We start from the raw sequence: 19,957 nt of genomic DNA, 5'->3' as shown, positions 1-19,957 counted from the left end.
GGCACTGGCAGCAATCCTGAGATTACTACCTTTGAGGTCCTATTTTTTAATTTACCTCCTAACTCCCTATATTCTGCTTTTAGGACCTCATCCCCTTTTTTACCTATATCGTTGGTGCCTATGTGCACCACGACAGCTGGCTGTTCGCCCTCCCCCTCCAAAATGTTCTGTCAAGTGGCATCTCCTACCAACTGCACCACTAGCTGCATCTACTGCTCCACGTGCTACACCCCCCATCACCCACCTACCAACAAACTCTTTCAATCAGTACTCAGCTCTTCCAATCAGATGCTTCCTCTCACCCTCACATTTAACACCGTTGCAAGCTGCACACCCAAAACTCAAAGGTCTCACACACGGGCAGCTATGCAACCATGACAGGCATATCACCCAAACATCCTGCAGGACACTCACCGACACACGTCCCACTTTCTTGCAGGAGAAGGTGGCGCATAACAGGAAGCAGCAAGTGGCGGTAGCATTTAGCTCCTCGAGCCTGGTCCTCCATTCAGTGAGATCGTGGTTGATCTGTGACCTAACTCCATATACCCGCTTTAGCCCCATATCCCTTAACACCCTTGGTTTTAAAAAAAAATCTATCAATCTCAGATTTAAAATGAACAATTAAGCTAGCATCAATTGCCATCTGCAGAAGAGAATTCCAAACTTCTGCCACCCTTTGCGTGTAGAAGTGTTTCCTAACTTCAATCCTGCAAGTCTTGACTTTAAATTTTAGGCTATGTCCCTTAGTCCTAGTACTCAAGTATAGGAGACAGCCAAAAACAGGTACAAATGCATCAGCAGCCAGAAACAGTAATCCAACAACTAACCTGTAAATCCTGCATAGTCCCTTTAAATAGCACAGGTGGGGGGTCCTCCAGGCCATCTACGACATGTTCAGCTGTTCGTTGTTAAGACAGTGCATTGGCTGGAGCGTTGAGTGCCAAAAATGGTGTATATCCCTTTAAATCAGCGTTGCACACTGATCTAATGCGCATTCTCCTTACTTTACATCTGTGTGTGCACAAACGCCTTTACCAAGATGGCGTCTGGCGCATGTCTCGCTGGAAGCATGCACCTGCATTCCGGGCACCATTTTGGGACCTTAGAAGGCCGCATAGGGCCTAAATAAAACGGGCACTACGTGGCCCAATTTATAGCCCAAATATTTTAATATACATTTGCAGTAATGTTTGCCTGATATAATGTAAGATGGAAAACATGCCGTGTAATAAAGGTTTACAGTGTACAGCAGGATTAATGCTAAACTTTCTCCAAGGCTGGTAATTCGTGGTTTAGTGCTGGATTTTCTACCAGTCTTCACGAAGACTTTATTTTTGTTCATTTAATGTTTAAATTAAACTTGGATCCCTATGTCTCATTGATTTGTAATAGGTCTTTTATTTTAAAAATGAATGCCTGTATCTGCCATTGAATGAAAGATAGATTGGAATTGACCTGATTTATTTTAATGCAAGACAGTAGCAAGTTGGGAGTACATAGGTTGGACAATATAATTGTGCTGTACTACCTACTGCATTGTAGTCTTTTGTGTTTGAGTATTCAGCTGGCAGACCCACTGGCATTTTCATTTGAGCTTTCCTTACATAGTGAATTCCACTGTGATGGTGAAGGGGTATCTTCCTGCATTCAGGAAGCACACCTCTTAATAAGTTATCCAAAGGACAAAATTGACCTTTGTGAAATATCCACAGGCTGGATTGTTTACTGTCTTGGCTGAAGGAATATTGTATGGAAGAGTAAGACATTGAGGGATGAAAGACATTGTGGATAACAGTCTACATTAACTAACTTACAAGCAAACTTGGGTATTACCTTTTTAAAATAGGCATACTCTGGTTTTTTTAATTTGAGAAACCAAGGTAAAGGGCCAATGCCCATTATGTAGGACATCACCAAGATTGAAAAGAGCAAAAGAAAAGATGAGGTAAATCGGAGAAAAGTGATTAGGTGATGTCAAGCTTAGATTTTAGAAACCTGAAAAAAAGACTGATTGAGGCCTAGGGAAAGAATGAGTTATAGTAATGAGTGATAAATCCCAATTTCAACACAGTGGGGATGTCAGGATGAGTAAGATTGTGTAGCACAGCTTTTATGGTATTTGGAAAGAAAGTTCAGAGGAGCTCTGACCATAGCAATATTGATGTAATTGAATAAGACAAGATAGGTTGGAGCAGAGAAAGGGAGATTGAAAGCCAGATATAGGAAATGGGTTGTCCACCTGATGACAACTTTCTCTTGTATTCTATCTAGGAACGTATGAGAGATGCTAGAAGAGCCTCCTCAGATATGAGCGAAGATATGTTCTTAGTTCTGCTTTTACTTTTAGTATGTCTGGTTTGCAACTGAGCAGCATATCATCCAATGCTTGACCATTGGGACAAATTGCAAAGGAATTTTACTGACAAAATTCAAAATTTGATAACACTACATGCTAGTAACTTGCATTGTGCTGAATTTGTGTAACCCCAGATTTTGGATTGTAAGTGAAAATCACTACATTCAATGTCATTTTGACAGTAGGTTACCAATTCCTTTATCGGTATACTTAAATGAATTTTGGATTTTATAAATAGAAAAATATACAGCGCAACAGCTGAATACAAGAGAAGAGTTGTGTGTTTTTTGTGCACTGATCAGATTAAAATACCAGCAGATAGTCTTCAAACATGCATTTATTAATGTCTAACAATTGAGTCGAACATAAGGTAGGGACAAGCAAAGAATATTCAGCCCTTTTGGCTTAGACTGTTATTTGAGTCTAACTATAGGATGTACTTGATCAGGTTCTTCTTCCTCTTGCTTTAGTGCTATCCTTGTACCCACTTTCTCTCTTGGGTTAGGAATCTCCATTTTCTTTTTAATCAAAGTTCTAAAAAATAATTCAACTAATTTGTCATTGTAAATTAAGGGGATTCTTTGTTGGTAACTAATTTTGTACTGTAATTCTCGTCAGGAGGATCGCCTTCGCCGTGGTGATGATCTTCGGCTTCAGATGGCCTTGGAGGAGAGTCGCAAAAATTCAGCTGTAATAGTGGGTAGCACAGCTCCAAAGAAGAAAAAGGTGAGGGTTATGCTCTGCTTCTGAATATAACTTTTTTTTTGGGTGAGTTTTATTTCAATATTCATGGTCGTAGAATCATAGAAAGTTATGGCACAGAAGGAGGCCATTTGGCCCATCGTGTCCGTGCTGGTATAGAATCCCAATGGACCAATCCCAATGGACCAATCCCCTTCCCATTCACTCCCATTGGTCTGTAGATAAGTTTGTCTTGAAATTAAGGGAAATATTTTAAGGCTACTATGTTGGTGTGGGGGGGGGTGGGGGTTCGCTTAGCAAATAATAACATTTAAAGAGGGTATACATTATTTAATGACTTATTTTAAAAATTTGGTTACAAAAAAGAACACTCTACAAAAAGGCTCAATAATTTTTGAACTCCTCCAGCAGTACTGGTTTAAAATCTTAACTTTATTAAAATAATCATGTATGCTGATCCCCTGTCGTAGCTGCTATTATTTATATGGAGACTGATGAGTATATAACTTAATTACTTAGCAGTAGAGGTGTGTAATCTATGCCAGATGTATATTTTTTAAAAATTAACTGATCCAGCTACTAGATCAGGATACTGATTGGTATTGTATTATGGAGTCGCGGTACACTGGTTTGTATCAATCTCCATATGCTGAGTTCTCGATATTAGTCATGCTGTTAAGGGAGGACTTTTCCATCAAAAGTCCTCATGCAAAAGTCCTCCATTGGGCCTCTTGCACACCTCTCAGCAGCCACTTTAAAGTGATATTGGGTGAAATTTGCCTGCCTGCCCTTTCACTTGTGGATGGTACAGGAAAGAATAAGTACCAGTGGGGGAGGCTTCCTACTATCTGCCCCTTTCAAAAAAAAAACACTTGCTCAATAATTTTTCAGTCTGGAAAGCAGAGTATGAATTATTTCACTTTTAATTATAGAAAAAATGTAACATAGAGAGGAAACACTTTTAAAAATGTGCTCCAGTTTGGAATTCTAAAAATCTGAAAACTACTTTGAATGATGTATCAGCCTGAATTTATCCTAGGTCAGAATATTAGATTTTTTTTTTGTTTTGCAGTATTTCTGTCAGGCAACTTTTTCTTTTTCTCCTCCTCCCAATTAAATAGCAGGCATCCTTGGTTACCCTCATGGATCCCTTGCCAGCTGCAGCATCACACAAAAATGAAACCTGGGGAGTATCTGTCTCAGCTGTTCCTGCAGAGAAACCTGACCCATGGGGAGGAGTAGGAAGCCCAGTAGCATGTGACCCTTGGCAATCGCTTGGTAAGATTATTTGCACAGTGAAAGTGCCCTTTGTGTTTACGTGTCGTGATAATGTTGCAGGTCCTTTTGGAAATTAATTTATCTGACAATTAAAATTTTTAGCATTAAATTTGCTATATTGCTTAATGCAAATTATTGAATATTTTAAACTTTTTCAGTGCAAAAATAACTTTATTAGAAGACTGTAATTTAATAAACAATGATGAATAACCCGTTAAATATATTGAAAATGAAGAGACATCTGAATAGCTTCTACAAAATATTAAGCAGTTAAAGTACAACTTAAAGCATAAACAATCAGCCAAATATAATAGGATAATTTCTTTTATGTGTGAGTAGGGACTTATTCTGTAGGAAGTGCCATAGTATGTAAACTCAATTCAGAGAAGCATTTAATAATTAATCAGTGCCAGATATCCGTTGAAATTTAGATTTTGAAGTAGGACTCAAAAGACTTATTTTTAGGTGGTAATCATCCTGTTTTTCATCAAATAGCCTGGCCAGGAACTGGCAATATTCATTCATTGTAGGTAACCAAGTTCAAATAGCAATTTATGTTGTAACAGGATGGGAGTCTAGAGTCACATCTGACTGATTATCTCATTCTCACCTGAACTGTGCATTTATAAAATGCATTTTTTCAGATGGCACCAAGGTTTCTGTCTTATTTGGTTCTAGATACCAAACCGACTGCTGCTGTTGATCCTTGGGGTGCTTCTGCTTTATCTGCCACACAGCCACTTCCTAAAAGTGTAGACCCATGGACTTCGCAGACCACCTCTGCTGTTGTGAAGTCTTTAGCTGACCCCTGGGGACCAGGTCCTTCAGCCGATTCTATTTCTGGTAAGCCCATTGAGTCCTTTGGAGGTGAAATTATAATTTTCCAGTTTGTCACCTATTGTCAATATCATGCACTCTAAGGGCATGTATGATCTAGGCATATGCATAGTAAAGGTCTTCTATTCTTCCCTTAGAAGTTGCCTCACATCATCTTCTGAAGATACTCTGCTGCACCAGTGGAACTTTTTTATTTCCAACATCATCTACCTTTGAATTACCCCTCTGAATGAAACTTGATTTAGTATCAATTAGTGCTGAATTATGAGTAGCTTTTTACTTCCTATTGGACACAGAGTCAAGACAGCTTAAAATAATTTCTTTCTGTTTTCTGTAAAGTTAAGAGAAAAGCGAGCTCAATTGCATCTGTCTGGCCAAAATTCAAGCCCATGTCCAGAAGTGAAAGGACAATATGCAACCCTATTATAGTGCCCATTCTGCCAAATTGAAAGAATTTCAATTATTTTTACAAAATCTTATGACTTATTTCTGTTTACTACTTTGATTTTCAAAGAAATATTATGAGTTGGAAATTGCTGACATGTTTGTCATTTCAACATGACTTTTTAAAATCAAACCAGCTGTAGATTTATCTGTATGTTCAGGGTCTAATGGCATTCATTCAGTGAACTTCATATTTTAATTAGATCCTAGCTACACAAATTGATGCAGCCTTTTAATATAGCATTCAAGCTGCATAATTTCAAAAGCCTATCAGTTTTTCTTTAAATCTGATGCCTCACTGATGTTCTGATAGATGTAACTGAAACATTTAGTAAATATTGTGTCTGATCTTATTTACAAAGTATATCAGAGACTTTTAGGGACAGTACATCGTTACTGCCTCTGCTTTAACTCTATGTACCCAATTGCAAATTGTACTCAAGTCTAAATAGTTTTAGAATTGTAGATTTAGACTTGCAGAACTACAAATTAAACAGTAAATTTTAAAACAAATCTGTTATTGCTTGATAGTTTGACAATTGACAGCAAAACTTTGCACTGCACTTTTCAACAAATACATACTTAAATGAAAACTCTTCAAAAATAAAACTATGGATTTAGCTTACGTAAATCCTGTGAATTTGGTATGCTTGCCTTTGACTGTAGTATTCTAATCGTTGCTTAACAGAATTGAGCTGTGTAATTTGTTAATCGCAGTCTAAACACTAATAAACTATTTATGTTGCAAGATAATAAAGCTGATTTAAATGAATTGAAGTTTGAAGTAAATCTTAGTTATAATCTACTGTGATTTCCCTTCCTCAACTCCCCCCCCCCCCCCCTTTCATCTTTGTAGGCAGTACAACTTTTGATCCCTTCAGCACATTAAATGGTGCAGCAAAGGATGATTTTGCTGATTTTGAGGACCTTCGAGCTTCATCAAAAAAGCCAGGTAATAAAATGTTTATTTTGTTCACCTATGTTCTATGTTTCCAGCGTCTTTTTCCCTCTTGATTCTGTTTCATAGATGAAAATGATTCTTCAGCATGGTAGTCACTTAACCCTGCTAGATGTTAACCCAGCTGACATTAACGTATTCAAGTAGAAGGTGTCTCAAAAGTGCCATTTCCAACACATTTTCCTCCAAATAAATGCTGTAATTTAAATCCATTGTTATGTGTTGATTATGACACACTTTTGTAGTACAAAATACTCAGTGTGAGGCCTTAGAATATGGACTTTAATCCCACAAGTAAATGAGACCTACACAGACTTGTAGCCGCAGTGCTTGTGAGCTGTTTAATTTCCCTTATTTGAGAGTTAACTGTGATATTCAACAACTTTCCATTGAACATTCATTTTATATTTATAGATGGTAGGCAGTGAGTTGCAAGGCTATAATTCACTCAAATGCTTATTATTGTCAAAATAAAATTGTCACATCAAGTAGTTTCCAAAAGACAGAACCCCAGGATTAAAGTGCAGCCTTAAATTCAGTGCCGCTATTTTTAAAACAAAAACTAGTATTTTAAAAAAATCTATGTTCCTAACTTGAATCATTGTAGTACAGGTGCATGGTCAAGGCAATGTAATGTTGGTGAAAGGGTAATAATAGTGATATTTTCATATGACCTGGAGATATATGGCATCATACAGCCTACGATAATCCAATTCTGGTCTTTCATCATTTATGCAGGTTTCTTATAATTTTTGGGAAAAAAAATTAATCGGATTTTGACCCATTTACCGTAGTATCCTTAGAACTCAGCTCATCTGCCCACTCAGTAACTCAATAAAAATCAAATTATTTTCCTTTTGAATAAGGCATGTGTGTGCAACCAATTAATAGGAAACATTTTATAGTACTTCCATCAAACTTTCTTCTGTTCTTTCAAAAAAAAACTTCTTTCAGGTTCATATTTTCATGGAAACTGTCAATCCATTGCAATGGTTATTATTAAACTTTTCCATTTGCAATAATTTTAATGTCTGCCCTTTTTTAAAAGTGCAGAATGCACAGGAAGATGGTAGGGAAGATGATGCAGGTGACTGGAAGGTATGCATCAGTGCTGTGGAAGTGGATTGTTCGTATGGTTTGGTAGTCCTGGAAGGTGATCTGGTGATCTGGGAGCAGTGAGAGGGTTTGATATTGGGGAGCAGGGACCATTGGCCTTGGAATAATTGGAAAAGGAGTCCAGTTTCTGGGAGTGATATGTTGAGAACATAAGAACATAAGAAATAGGAGCAGGAGTAGGCCAATCGGCCCCTCGATAAGATCATGGCTGATCTGATCCTAACCTCAAATCTAAATTCATGTCCAATTTCCTGCCCGCTCCCCGTAACCCCTAATTCCCTTCTCGGAAATTGTCTATTTCTGTTTTAAATTTATTTAATGATGTAGCTTCCACAGCTTCCTGGGGCAGCAAATTCCACAGACCTACCACCCTCCGAGTGAAGAAGTTTCTCCTCATCTCAGTTTTGAAAGAGCAGCCCCTTATTCTAAGATTATGCCCCCTCGTTCTAGTTTCACCCATCCTTGGGAACATCCTTACCGCATCCACCCGATCAAGCCCCTTCAGAATCTTATATGTTTCAATAAGATCGCCTCTCATTCTTCTGAACTCCAATGAGTAGAGTCCCAATCTACTCAACCTCTCCTCATATGTCCGCCCCCTCATCCCCGGGATTAACCGAGTGAACCTTCTTTGTACTGCCTCGAGAGCAAGTATGTCTTTTCTTAAGTATGGAGACCAAAACTGTATGCAGTATTCCAGGTGCGGTCTCACCAATACCTTGTATAACTACTGTAAACAATTTTACAACACCAAGTTATAGTCCAGCAATTTTATTTTAAATTCACAAGCTTTCGGAGACTTCCTCCTTCCTCAGGTAAATGTTTCAGGAGCTCCTTGAAGCCTACGCATTTATACATATAGAACAATACATGGTGTTTACAGACTGCCCCTGCAACTGCCCGTTGCCAAGGCAATCACCGTGTTCAGACAGAGAGGTGTCACCTGCAGAACCCCCGAATACACATTCAACAAAAAAACAAACAGGGAAAAAAAAAACAGAGAAAAAAAACAGAGAGAGGCAGAAACATCCGGAAGGCAGAGAGAGCCAGCAAATGACCCATTATATTAAAAACAGATAACATTTGTTCGCTGGTGGGGTAACGTGTAGCGTGACATGAACCCAAGATCCCGGTTGAGGCCGTCCTCATGGGTGCGGAACTTGGCTATCAATTTCTGCTCGACGATTTTGCGTTGTCGTGTGTCTCGAAGGCCGCCTTGGAGTACGCTTACCCGAAGGTCGGTGGATGAATGTCCATGACTGCTGAAGTGTTCCCCGACTGGGAGGGAACCCTCCTGTTTGGCGATTGTTGCGCGGTGTCCGTTCATCCGTTGTCGCAGCGTCTGCATGGTCTCGCCAATGTACCATGCTCTGGGGCATCCTTTCCTGCAACGTATGAGGTAGACAACGTTGGCCGAGTCACAGGAGTATGAACCATGCACCTGGTGGGTGGTGTCCTCTCGTGTGATGGTGGTATCTGTGTCGATGATCTGGCATGTCTTGCAGAGGTTACCGTGGCAGGGTTGTGTGGCGTCGTGGACGCTGTTCTCTTGAAAGCTAGGTAATTTGCTGCGAACGATGGTCTGTTTGAGGTTGGGTGGCTGTTTAAAGGCGAGTAGTGGAGGTGTGGGGATGGCCATAGCGAGCTGTTTGTCCTCATTGATGACATGTTGAAGGCTGCGGAGAACATGGCGTAGTTTCTCCGCTCCGGGGAAGTACTGGACGACAAAGGGTACTCTGTTGGTTGCGTCCCGTGTTAGTCTCCTGAGGAGGTCTATGCGATTTTTTGCTGTGGCCCGTCGGAACTGTCGATCAATGAGTCGAGCGTCATATCCCGTTCTTACTAGGGCGTCTTTCAGCGTCTGTAGGTGTCCATCGCGTTCCTCCTCGTCTGAGCAGACCCTGTGTATTCGCAGGGCCTGTCCATAGGGGATGGCCTCTTTGACGTGGTTAGGGTGGAAGCTGGAAAAGTGGAGCATCGTGAGGTTGTCCGTGGGCTTGCGGTAGAGTGAGGTGCTGAGGTGCCCGTCTTTGATGGAGATTCGTGTGTCCAAGAAAGAAACTGATTCTGAGGAGTAGTCCATGGTGAGCTTGATGGTGGGATGGAACTTGTTGATGTTATCGTGTAGTCTCTTTAGTGATTCCTTGCTGTGGGTCCATAGAAAGAAAATGTCGTCGATGTATCTGGTGTATAGTGTTGGTTGGAGGTCTTGTGCAGTGAAGAAGTCCTGCTCGAACTTGTGCATGAAAATGTTGGCGTATTGGGGTGCGAATTTGGTCCCCATGGCTGTTCCGTGTGTTTGGGTAAAGAACTGGTTATCGAAGGTGAAGACATTGTGATCCAGGATGAAGCGGATGAGTTGTAGGATGGCTTCCGGAGATTGGCTGTTGTTGGTGTTGAGTATTGATGCTGTCGCAGCGATGCCGTCATCGTGGGGGATACTGGTGTAGAGTGCCGAGACGTCCATCGTGGTGAGAAGTGTTCCTGGTTCAACTGGTCCGTGGGTACTGAGTTTTTGTATAACTACAGCAATACCTCCCTGTTTTTATATTCTATCCCCCTAGCAATAAAAGCCAACATTCCGTTGGCCTTCTTGATCACCTGCATACTAACTTTTTGATTTTCTTCCACTAGGACCCCCAGATCCCTTTGTACTGGAAGTTGTGGGAGGGGTTACTGGGCTGTGGCAGTCTTGTGGTGTGAGAGCACTGGGATGGGGGTGGGAGGGAGTGGGACTATTGGTGGGGGGGGGGGGGGGTGTTGCTGGGTGTGGAAGTACTAAGTAGTTAGTTATGGAGTCTGTGCGCATCGCCAGTTTGTCAGATTTGAAAGCAAGCAGCGACATGAGGTCTGTGAGCGTGCGACTACCAGGGGGTGTTTTGCAGTCTGGGATCATTGGTGGAGGGGATGTGGGAGCATGGTGCAGAAATACTGGAGAAAGAGGTACTGGGGTGTTGGATAAGTAGGGATAGGAGAATTGGGGCAGAAGCAAGCTGACAGAAAATAAGATCTATTTTCTATCTAAATCCCCCCCCCCACCCCCCAAAAAAATTTTTATAAGGCATACAGTTAGCAATTACAGAATAAGTTCTTTTGATAACTAAAACACAGCTCCTGGTCCAGTCCAGTGCAGTGAAAGCCATTTGTAAAAATCCAACTCCCAGAAAAGTCCTATATCCATTTATGAAAATAGAGTTCTAGGAAGTGCCTGCCATACACCAGATTTTTAATATGTTATAGGCAGATGTTTGAGGAACGGTTTGCTCTAACATTACATTTAGAAACAATAAGTTGACACATCCAAGCTGCAGACTATTGCAGCCTTTTCAGATTTTCTTTCCTCATATCTTTGAAAATTGACATTTTTGAAGCTTATTGTATATTCCTAGACTGTATTGCCATTTCCAGAATTTAAAAGTTTTCAGATTTTCAAATTTAATGTATTGTGTCTTTTCACTGTCATCATTTTTAAGATGGAAATACAAAGGCTTCCAATGTGCCCATCGTGTGTGTATGCTAGTTTGTACCTTCAGTAGAAAATTTATTTTTAAAATTTCTAACAGTTTTTATCAGCTGAAGATGTTGAGGCAATATCACCTATGTTATATCAAATTTTGGAGAATCTTACAGGATTTATAGATGTGGCCTACAGTTCAAGGAGATAAATCTGTTTCTTGATGAAAGCAATAAGAACCAGCCTCCAAAGAGAAGATCTCAGTATCACCTTGTGAGCTAATATTGACATTGAGAAAAAATTACGTTCTTGGTTAAACAAAATACAGTAGCAACAGTTATGAAATTTCCCATTATAAGGAGCATTCATGTTATGCTGCTTCCGAACCATAAATGCTGTTTCCATGTTTAGAAGATCAGTGATGGTTGTCATCAATAAACAAATGTTAAATATGAAAACTGTGAGGGTGTTGGGCAGCATTGTGAATTTTATAGTCAAATGTGTTGATCTAGTAGCTTGTAGTGCATGCAGCATTTGTAAGCACTATTGATACCTGCAGAGGACAGTTAGCATTATACTAAAAATGCAGTATTGTACTTCAGTAAATAGTTTAATACAGGTTACTATACACAGGAAATGATACAGACCAGTGGATATAAAAGGACACAAGTTCAAGTTATTACTGTTAACATTGGATAGCTGTGCACCGTGCATTATTGAATTATTTTAAAGTACAGGTTTTTATAAAACTTTGAGTTAAATGTTTGTCAATTTTTACTTTAGGTGAGATTGACATGTTGGGAGGAAGTTCTAAGCCCAGTGGTTCAATTAGCCCGGATTTATTTGACGCTCAGCTCACTAGTTCAGGGCCATCAAAGCAGACTGCAGCTCGGAAAACACCAGATTCCTTTCTGGGCCCTAATGCAGCTTTGGTGAATCTGGATTCCCTGTTATCAAAGCCTGTGCAACCTTCCAGTATATCTAATCCTTTCCTGGCTTCAGGTATGAATTTCAGAAATGTTTACCTTTTATGTTGAACTCCGCTCCCTGTTCTAGTTGTAGTGGTGATGCTCTGTAAATCACAACTCTTATGATTTTGTGTCATGACTTGTATCTTTTTAGTTCTATATCATGGAATTTATTGAAAATAGAATGAGTATGTTTCAAGGTAGCCTTTGTGCTTACCATCATTCTTGGGACTTTCATACTAGCATTCAACCATAAGATGGCTAATTTCAGATCTAATCAGAAATAATTAAATTAGGGATTTCCCGATGCCCCACACTTGTTTTGCTGCAGTTGTTATTTGTACTTTCCTTAAAATGGTTACTATATGTTCTCCATTTTAAAAGCAGTGACTTGAACATGTGCACATACAATGAGAAATTTTGGTTATTTTCCACCACATCTGAGAGATGGGTTAAACTGGCTTGTTTGTCAAACAACAGCTCAGGAAATTGGCATTTTAGTAAGTGTTTGTGATTATTGTGGCTCCTTCTAAGTCCATAGAACATTACTGCTCTGGCAGTGGGAGCTGTTCCTCATCAGTCTGTTGCAGTTTGCATTGTATGAGTTCTGCAACAGGTTCAGGAAAAGGTTGGGGAAGTACCATTTTGAAAAGTTGTAGGAGCATATGAACAAATGAATGACCCAAACATTAACCACTAACATGGTTAAATGTGCTGACCCCTCAGGGTCATCCTACTTGCACACTTTTTTTGCACTCAATTTGATAAGAATAAATCAACTAAAGAAAAGAGGAATAAGAAGCATCAGTCTAGGTCCTTACACATAAAAAAAGTAAATAAGAAATTGTTCTTCATCCAACTAGAGGTCTCCTAACTAGCTGGATCAGTATGGAGGCAGGGTTGTCTGCTTTCTTCTGGGATTTTGTTGCATCTTAATCACATGAAGGCCAATACCTTAGTGCTGGATACATATAGTTTGGATAGCTTGAGATTGGCTACCTGCACATTGTTTGAACTTGTACTCTACATTATGGTCCAGCACAAGCCTAAATGTCAAAACCTGGTGTTTAATGTAAGTCTTGAGCTATTCCTGATATGAGGCAAACTGAAATAAAGGAAACCTGCATTCCTCACTGTACTTACTCTGATTTGCCTTAAAACAGGTTGCAGGCCTCCACATCAAATTCCATACCCTTGCCACTAATTCCACTCCCCTCATCGACCATTGTCTCAGGCTGAACCAGACTGTGTGCATTCCTGGCATCCTATTCGACCCCAAGCTGAGCTTCTAACCCCATGCACTTTCCAACATAAAGACTGCCTACTGCCAACTTCCATAACATCATCCACCTCCTAAAATCTCCTTCTTTGTCTCAACGTCCATTTTGTCTGATTACACCTCTGTGAAGCACCATGGGACATATTTCTACATTAAAGGCGCTATATAAATGCTAACTTGTTTTTATGAACTTCTTTCCTTCTCATTTACAAAATGGTATTTCTAGGCCAAGCAAAAGACCCAAGGTATGTGGATTAGAATTAGAAATTTTAAACCTGTAGTGGGTTATACAAATGCAAAGGTGCATTGCCATTGTAAAAGAACCCAAGTGAGTTTCTCAGTGTTATTCCTACGTTATGCTGTGATATACTTAAAGAATTCAATCGTGTATATTTTGTGGGGAGAGGCAGTATTTTAATCTATCCTTTGGTAGCCAAATAAAAGTAAGGCCATTATAAGAGTCTGTTTGTAAAGGTATAAAATTGGCAGTTAGATTGTCTACTTTCAAAGACTTGTTATTTAATGTAGTAATATTTGTGTGTCTTGTAAAAACATAAATTTATTTCACTGATGTTCAATTATAACTTTTTTTGTAGGTTCAACTCCTGTCCAGGTCACTCAGATTAATCCCTTCCAAATTAACCAGCCACAGCCTCCTACACTGAACCAAATGCGAGCAAGTCCTTTGATGGCCCCAGGACAGTCTACGTTTGGTACCATGCCTGCAGTCAGTATGGAGCCAATGCCACTCACCTCCATGTCAGCACCAATGGCAATGGGCATGTTACCAGTACCAGTAATTGGTAAGATGAGTACAGGAATGAACATTGCCGGAACAATGCCCCAGCCACTTATATCAACAGGCATCCCTCCACCTACTTCCCAGACCTCTACAACTAATCCTTTCCTATTATAAAAGACCAGAGGAAATATCTTCATTACAGAGAAAAAAAACCTAGATAGGAGCGTGGCTAGCTGAGTTAAATGTATTCTAGACTGCATTTATGGGTGTGGTGAGGAAACCTTCACAGTAGGTTCGGATTTTGCTGTGCTGGTTTTTATGAAGTACATATTGACAGTGGTTAATTTTCACTATTTTCTAAAGAAGCTATTTGCTGCCAATGGAGGTATCATATGGCGACTGAACATTTAGTTGAATAGTAGTATTGTGAATCTAATATTCACACCTATTGAATCCTCCAATCCTTAAGTGCATATTACAGTTTGTCCAAAGGTAACATAGTGTTTTGTGTGGTATATTCACTGTTTACACTGTTTTTGCATATTTCACTTAAGTCACTTGGCTATTGACCTGTTCGAAAAAAAAATTATGAAGGCCACAATGACTGTTTTCAGGAATTGGAAGTTTGCTTCCTAATCAAAAAAGCAAATATGGAACTTAAATAACCAAAATCACAACACCAATAAACCTACAAAACCCTGATTTCATAGCTGATAAATTGAAGATAATTTTGCAAACCTGTTCATAGCAGTAAGGAATTTTTGATTGTGCTGTGTTCTGAATTGGCTGTTACAAAGTTGCTTTTGAATTTGGACTGTTGCATGCACCTTTTAATCTCTGTTTGAAGTAACGTTCTAGGCACTGGATGCTATTTAAGCAGATGGTATCAGTTATTGTTCAGTATTAATTAATCATGGTTCAGTACTGATGTTGGGACTGAAATTCCTTGTAACGTTGTGATCATTAAAAATCATTGCAATGATAATGAACAAACTATTTACAAAAGTTTCAGTAACTTGGAGAGAATTTTTTTTAAGTGGGAGAAAGCTGCATGCATCAGTCTGTTTCTGTTATTGAAATCTAAGATTCGTTAATGATGACAATGGCTAGAATATTTAAAAACACTTGTCTAGGTGAGAGGTTTTAGTATTCACCATTGTTAATGCAACAAAGTAGACATCAGATATTTAGTAAAATATAGTTTAAAGGGAAAAAAAAACTTACATCAATGTAACTTTGGAATCTAGGTGCTTTTTATTTTATTTCTTTTAGATTTTACTAAGTAAAACAAACATTAAGCTAATTCAGACTCGACATCGGTATATGCAGTTAATCCTGTACACTTTGCACAGCTTTTTTTAATAGATGAGTCTTCATGTAAAGGTAAAATAAACAAGTTTTAGAATCTGCAATTTGCAACCATACTGTAGTTTACAAAAGTTTATGCTATTTTTAACCTTTCTGTCTAGGGATTTTGGTAAAATTTTGCAAGCGTGTTTTTTAATCTGCTTTAAAACATTGTGTTGACAGGTGCCATGAAATGTGCGGTCCAAATTGTATCTTTGCTTCATTGTTGAAAGATTAAGCTCTGTATTTTAGAAAGAGAAAAGGGAATCCAGTCATTGAGTGTATCTGTGTACTGTGTTCAGTGTGTCTTGTTGGTTCAACACTAAGTGCATAGCAATTTATAAAGTTTTGTAATGAATTTGAAAACAGATTTTCTTTTTGAATGAATGGATGACCAGGTTACTTAAGGATGAATTGCTATGCAGAGAAGATAGATAGTAGTCCTACATTTTTATTTTAGTAACTTAAATGGGTAGACTACAGTGCCCAGTCCATGCATTGCTTTTAATGGATGAGGAACAATTGGAATTTTCTATTCTCTTAAGGTGGCAGGAGTGGATTATGATATTTGAGAGTGTGTGTTTTGCCAAGTTCATATGCTTATTTTTTGGCTAGGAAATGAGTTTCGTAGACATGGACAACAGCAAGTTAGTATTCCTTGGAAGTGAAAAGTTTGGATTTGTTTTCCTCATCCAAATTCATTTACTTTTATAAAGAAAAACAATAATTTACATTTCTGTAGCATTCATTAAGTACAAAGAGATGTCTTGGCGTGCTTTACAGGGCAGTGGATAGTGAGCAATCTGGCGTTGTAATGGTAGTGATCAATATTTGCTCAATGTAGATATCAATTGCCAGGTACCATTTCTTCCAATATGCATATAAAATATTTCATGCCCACTTTGGATAACTATTGTGAATAATCTGTCTTTTAAATTTTTATCCTGTACAGATCTGCATTCAGAAATTGGATAGATTTGTTTTGTCACCTGTCATCCTTATCTAAGTGAGATGCTGAGTTCCAGCAGATATCATTTTGCTTAGATGCAGACAACAGGCTATGAGAAAGAAAATACTTGCAGTAATAATTCTTTAAAATATGGGTGTGGAATAATTCATATGTCAAACTAATCTAGTTATAGCATATACAGGCTACAGTGGTGTGCACCTTATATGAAAAAAATGTCATTACTAGCAATACAAGTATGGCACATTATGTAACTTAGAATTTTTCCAAATTTCTGAATATGAAAATTGTATTACTTTTGAAGTTAATTTGACACTTTAGTATGTGCATTTTTTATACAGAAAGTGGTCATCTACATACCAAATATGGTAATGGCCACAAACAAAATTCATGCTAAGCAAGTTCATTTGGAACGTGATTCTATTTGACCTACCACATATATATTTATATTGTACAAGTCCATATATTTTGAATTTATTTTGAGTTCTTAGAAGGGTTCATGTGAGTGCGTGAGAGTATGCATGCTAAGAGTGCAGCCACTACTTGTATAGTCTTGCATTTAGTCACTAAATTTATACAAAACTTCTGGTAAGATTTGTATCGACAACTGTTTTCATCATGTACTGTAAAATTTCTTTGCTGTCATTCTGTTACATAACTTTGCATAAATGTGAATGTATGGTAGTCTGTCATCTGTAACTGTTAATGTGTAATTTCACGTGTAATGTAGCTATGTATTAATTTTACTACAGGAAGTCGTACAGTAGGATTTTGATGGTCACTTACATAGTTAAGAACTTTAAATGCTTGTCCTTTTTTACTCAGTATCCTTAACACACCATGAATTAAGTAAACCATGGAACTGGAAAATCAAAGGAAGACATCTCAATTGAAACGCACATGACTTCCCCTTGCTGCGAGATGAAATCCAACGCCCCCACACATGCCTATCTAGACTTTTTTTCACATGATCCAATCTGTACTTTATATGGCAGCCACTCTTAGCTGCCACTTGTGTGACTTTGGCTGAGTTTATTCTCTGTAGTAAATCCCTTATTTGTGATAGATCAGGACCAAGCCCATGTTCCAGACAGGTTTGGAGGAGATACAGTATCTTGAGTGATCACAGTGACGCTCCCTATGCCCAGTTTCTCACCAGGTTTTAGGAAGACCTGGAGAGTAGTTCCAGGGTTAAATGAGCTCCTCCAAAACAAAATATTTTACGTGATCATGCTAACCCAGTATTCAGGCAGTTTTCCATGGCTGGTAGGCATGGACCTAAAGGATACCTCGTTGTTAGTCGCAGAATGTCAAATGATGTTTCTGTTATGCAGTATAAGATGCTCTCTTCTCTGTGGTCTCAGTACCCAGGGTCATCACCATGTATTTGTTTATTGCTGTGTATCTGCATTTCAAGAGTTTACATATTTACCCATATACAGGCTATCAGACTGGAGAAAACTTAGGTGGTGTAAACCATTGGTAGACCTTTTTAGTGAATCCGGAGAGAACCCTACAAAATACCTTATAAAGACATGTTTATAGGAGCTAGGTTCCAGAAAACAAAACGGCTAGTTGCCCTACCAGAGGGCAGTATCCTGGACATTGAAAAAAGGACTGGTGGTACTCACATTGAGCAGTAAGGTCGCAGCAAAACTACCTCAGTCACCAATACTTTTTTATTGTTTGCACTCCTTCAAAAAAAATATTACCTATAGTTTTACATATGAATTTAGTCTAGGATACAATATGGGCTAGTTTTATAATTGCTTTCACTCAGTGCTTTACATTTTCATTCAAAAGTATCCACACACACTTATTTTGTTATCCTCTAATTGAGATAATTTATTAAGACATTTCTACTTTAATAAAGATACATGAACTAGGAGTTCACAAGTTTAGAAAAATTCCACTTTGATCTACATTATTTATAATGTAGGAGCTTACTAAGAATTTTTTGAATTAAAAATACTTTCTGGAACTTGTGGAAACTCAAATGCTTAAACTTATGAGCATTTGTGTATATCTTCTTTGTTTCCTCCCCTTATTAGGTCTCCAGGCTATGTAGTATCTGTGACCCAGCACTCTGTTACTGAGCTACTGTCAAAACTGCTTTTCAGCCTACTACTAAGAGGTTCACAAGAGTGAATGAGTGGTGACTTTCCTTTCCTGCTTTAGGGAAACATAGCTGAAATCAGCAGCTTAGGAGAGTGGCAGACTTGCTGCAAACCCGTGTCTCAGTGCCTTGAAATGGGGCGGCATGTTAAAGCCCTAAAAGGCCTGAAACTTTTCAAATGCAAGTGTCTCTTTATTGTAGCTAATCTGTTGGAATGAGTGCTTTGCATAACATGGCATGGTTATAGTTACCACACACAATTGAGAACTTTGGCTTTCTCCAAAACTTGAACTGGCTTAAAAGGAAAAAAATGAAAGAGATGGTGGATTAAATCTTGAAACATGGGATTAATTGTTTTATCAATAGCTTGCTATTAACAACACTTTGGAGTGTGATTGTCATGATGCAGGTTGGATTGGGTGTTGCTTCAACTCTAGTTGTTAACCTGGAGCTGCCACATTATTACAGTACCACCAAACCCTCACCTTGAGTGCATCACAGTGGAGGTAATATAGCCAAAGCTGCTTTAGGTTTTGCACTCCTGTACTGGTGTTTACATACCACATTATGTCACGGAGTGAAAATGCAGCATAGAATGCTTAATGTACCTAGGTTACAATACCAGATATTGGCTGATGCGGTCTGGTCTTCTCACATTTGCTAATTTACAACTTTTTAAAAAGAAAACTGAAGATAACCCATTTTTCTTTCTGGTGGGACGTGGAGGTGAAAGGCACTTGTATTATGCTGTGAGAAAAGCAAGTCATTGAGATTTTAACTAAAAAGCCCAGTAGCGGGACTAGTACGTCTTGATTTTCCAGTTATGTGGCTTACATATTACAAGGCAAAGGATAACTACATTTAAAGAATAAGGACTACTGCACATAATGGTGAGTAACCTACCTTTTTCATGTATTATGTTCTGTATATCTACCAAACTCATTCATGATGCTGGGAGCAGGCTGCTTTTTATGGTATTGTGCTCAACTGTCATTACTGTATAATATAATTTATCATTTGTACTATTGTAACATATGTTCTGTATCTTTTATTTTCTATGTAATGGTTTTGTAGCAAGTCACACAATGTTATTGTTTATGCCATTTGAACAGCAGCAAAGATCAGGGGCCTGTTGCTTAAATGAAATTAAATTGTTGGTATCTGTTACTGTGGTTTTGATACTTCATTTATTTTCCATAAGAAACATACAATTTTAATGCTGCACTATTATGAATTTCTATGCAAATCCCACATTTCTGTTCTTGATTATGCCTTATTTTTGCTTAACTATATAACCTGCATTATACATGTGTGTTATTGTAGTATTGACACTTGGGCATTGGGTGCAAATGTCCGACATTAGAGTAGACTTAACTGTTAACAAAACATA

The 19,957-nt window shown here is 38.5% G+C and overlaps 1 protein-coding gene across 3 annotated transcripts in view; it reads left to right on the top strand.

Moving 5' to 3' along the window:
- epn2 (epsin 2) overlaps nt 1-19,734 on the top strand; it is a 54,582-nt gene extending 34,848 nt beyond the window's left edge. Inside the window, exons 4-9 of one of the 3 annotated variants that reach the window (XM_068003427.1) lie at nt 2,978-3,085; nt 4,183-4,339; nt 5,018-5,182; nt 6,477-6,572; nt 11,932-12,150; nt 13,992-19,734. In XM_068003427.1, coding sequence (XP_067859528.1) covers nt 2,978-3,085; nt 4,183-4,339; nt 5,018-5,182; nt 6,477-6,572; nt 11,932-12,150; nt 13,992-14,311 — 1,065 coding nt within the window. In that variant the 3' untranslated portion in view covers nt 14,312-19,734. Of the gene's footprint in view, nt 1-2,977; nt 3,086-4,182; nt 4,340-5,017; nt 5,183-6,476; nt 6,573-11,931; nt 12,151-13,279; nt 13,811-13,991 lie in introns of those variants that run through there. The other 2 variants (XM_068003431.1, XM_068003430.1) reach the window with 2 other exon arrangements.
- The last annotated feature ends 223 nt before the right edge of the window (nt 19,735-19,957 follow it).

Source organism: Heptranchias perlo, chromosome 22 (assembly GCF_035084215.1).
Source record: "Heptranchias perlo isolate sHepPer1 chromosome 22, sHepPer1.hap1, whole genome shotgun sequence".
Lineage (NCBI taxonomy): Eukaryota > Metazoa > Chordata > Chondrichthyes > Hexanchiformes > Hexanchidae > Heptranchias > Heptranchias perlo.
The sequence above is the reverse complement of the archived record's forward strand: the minus strand, read 5'-3'. Positions and strand labels throughout refer to the sequence as shown.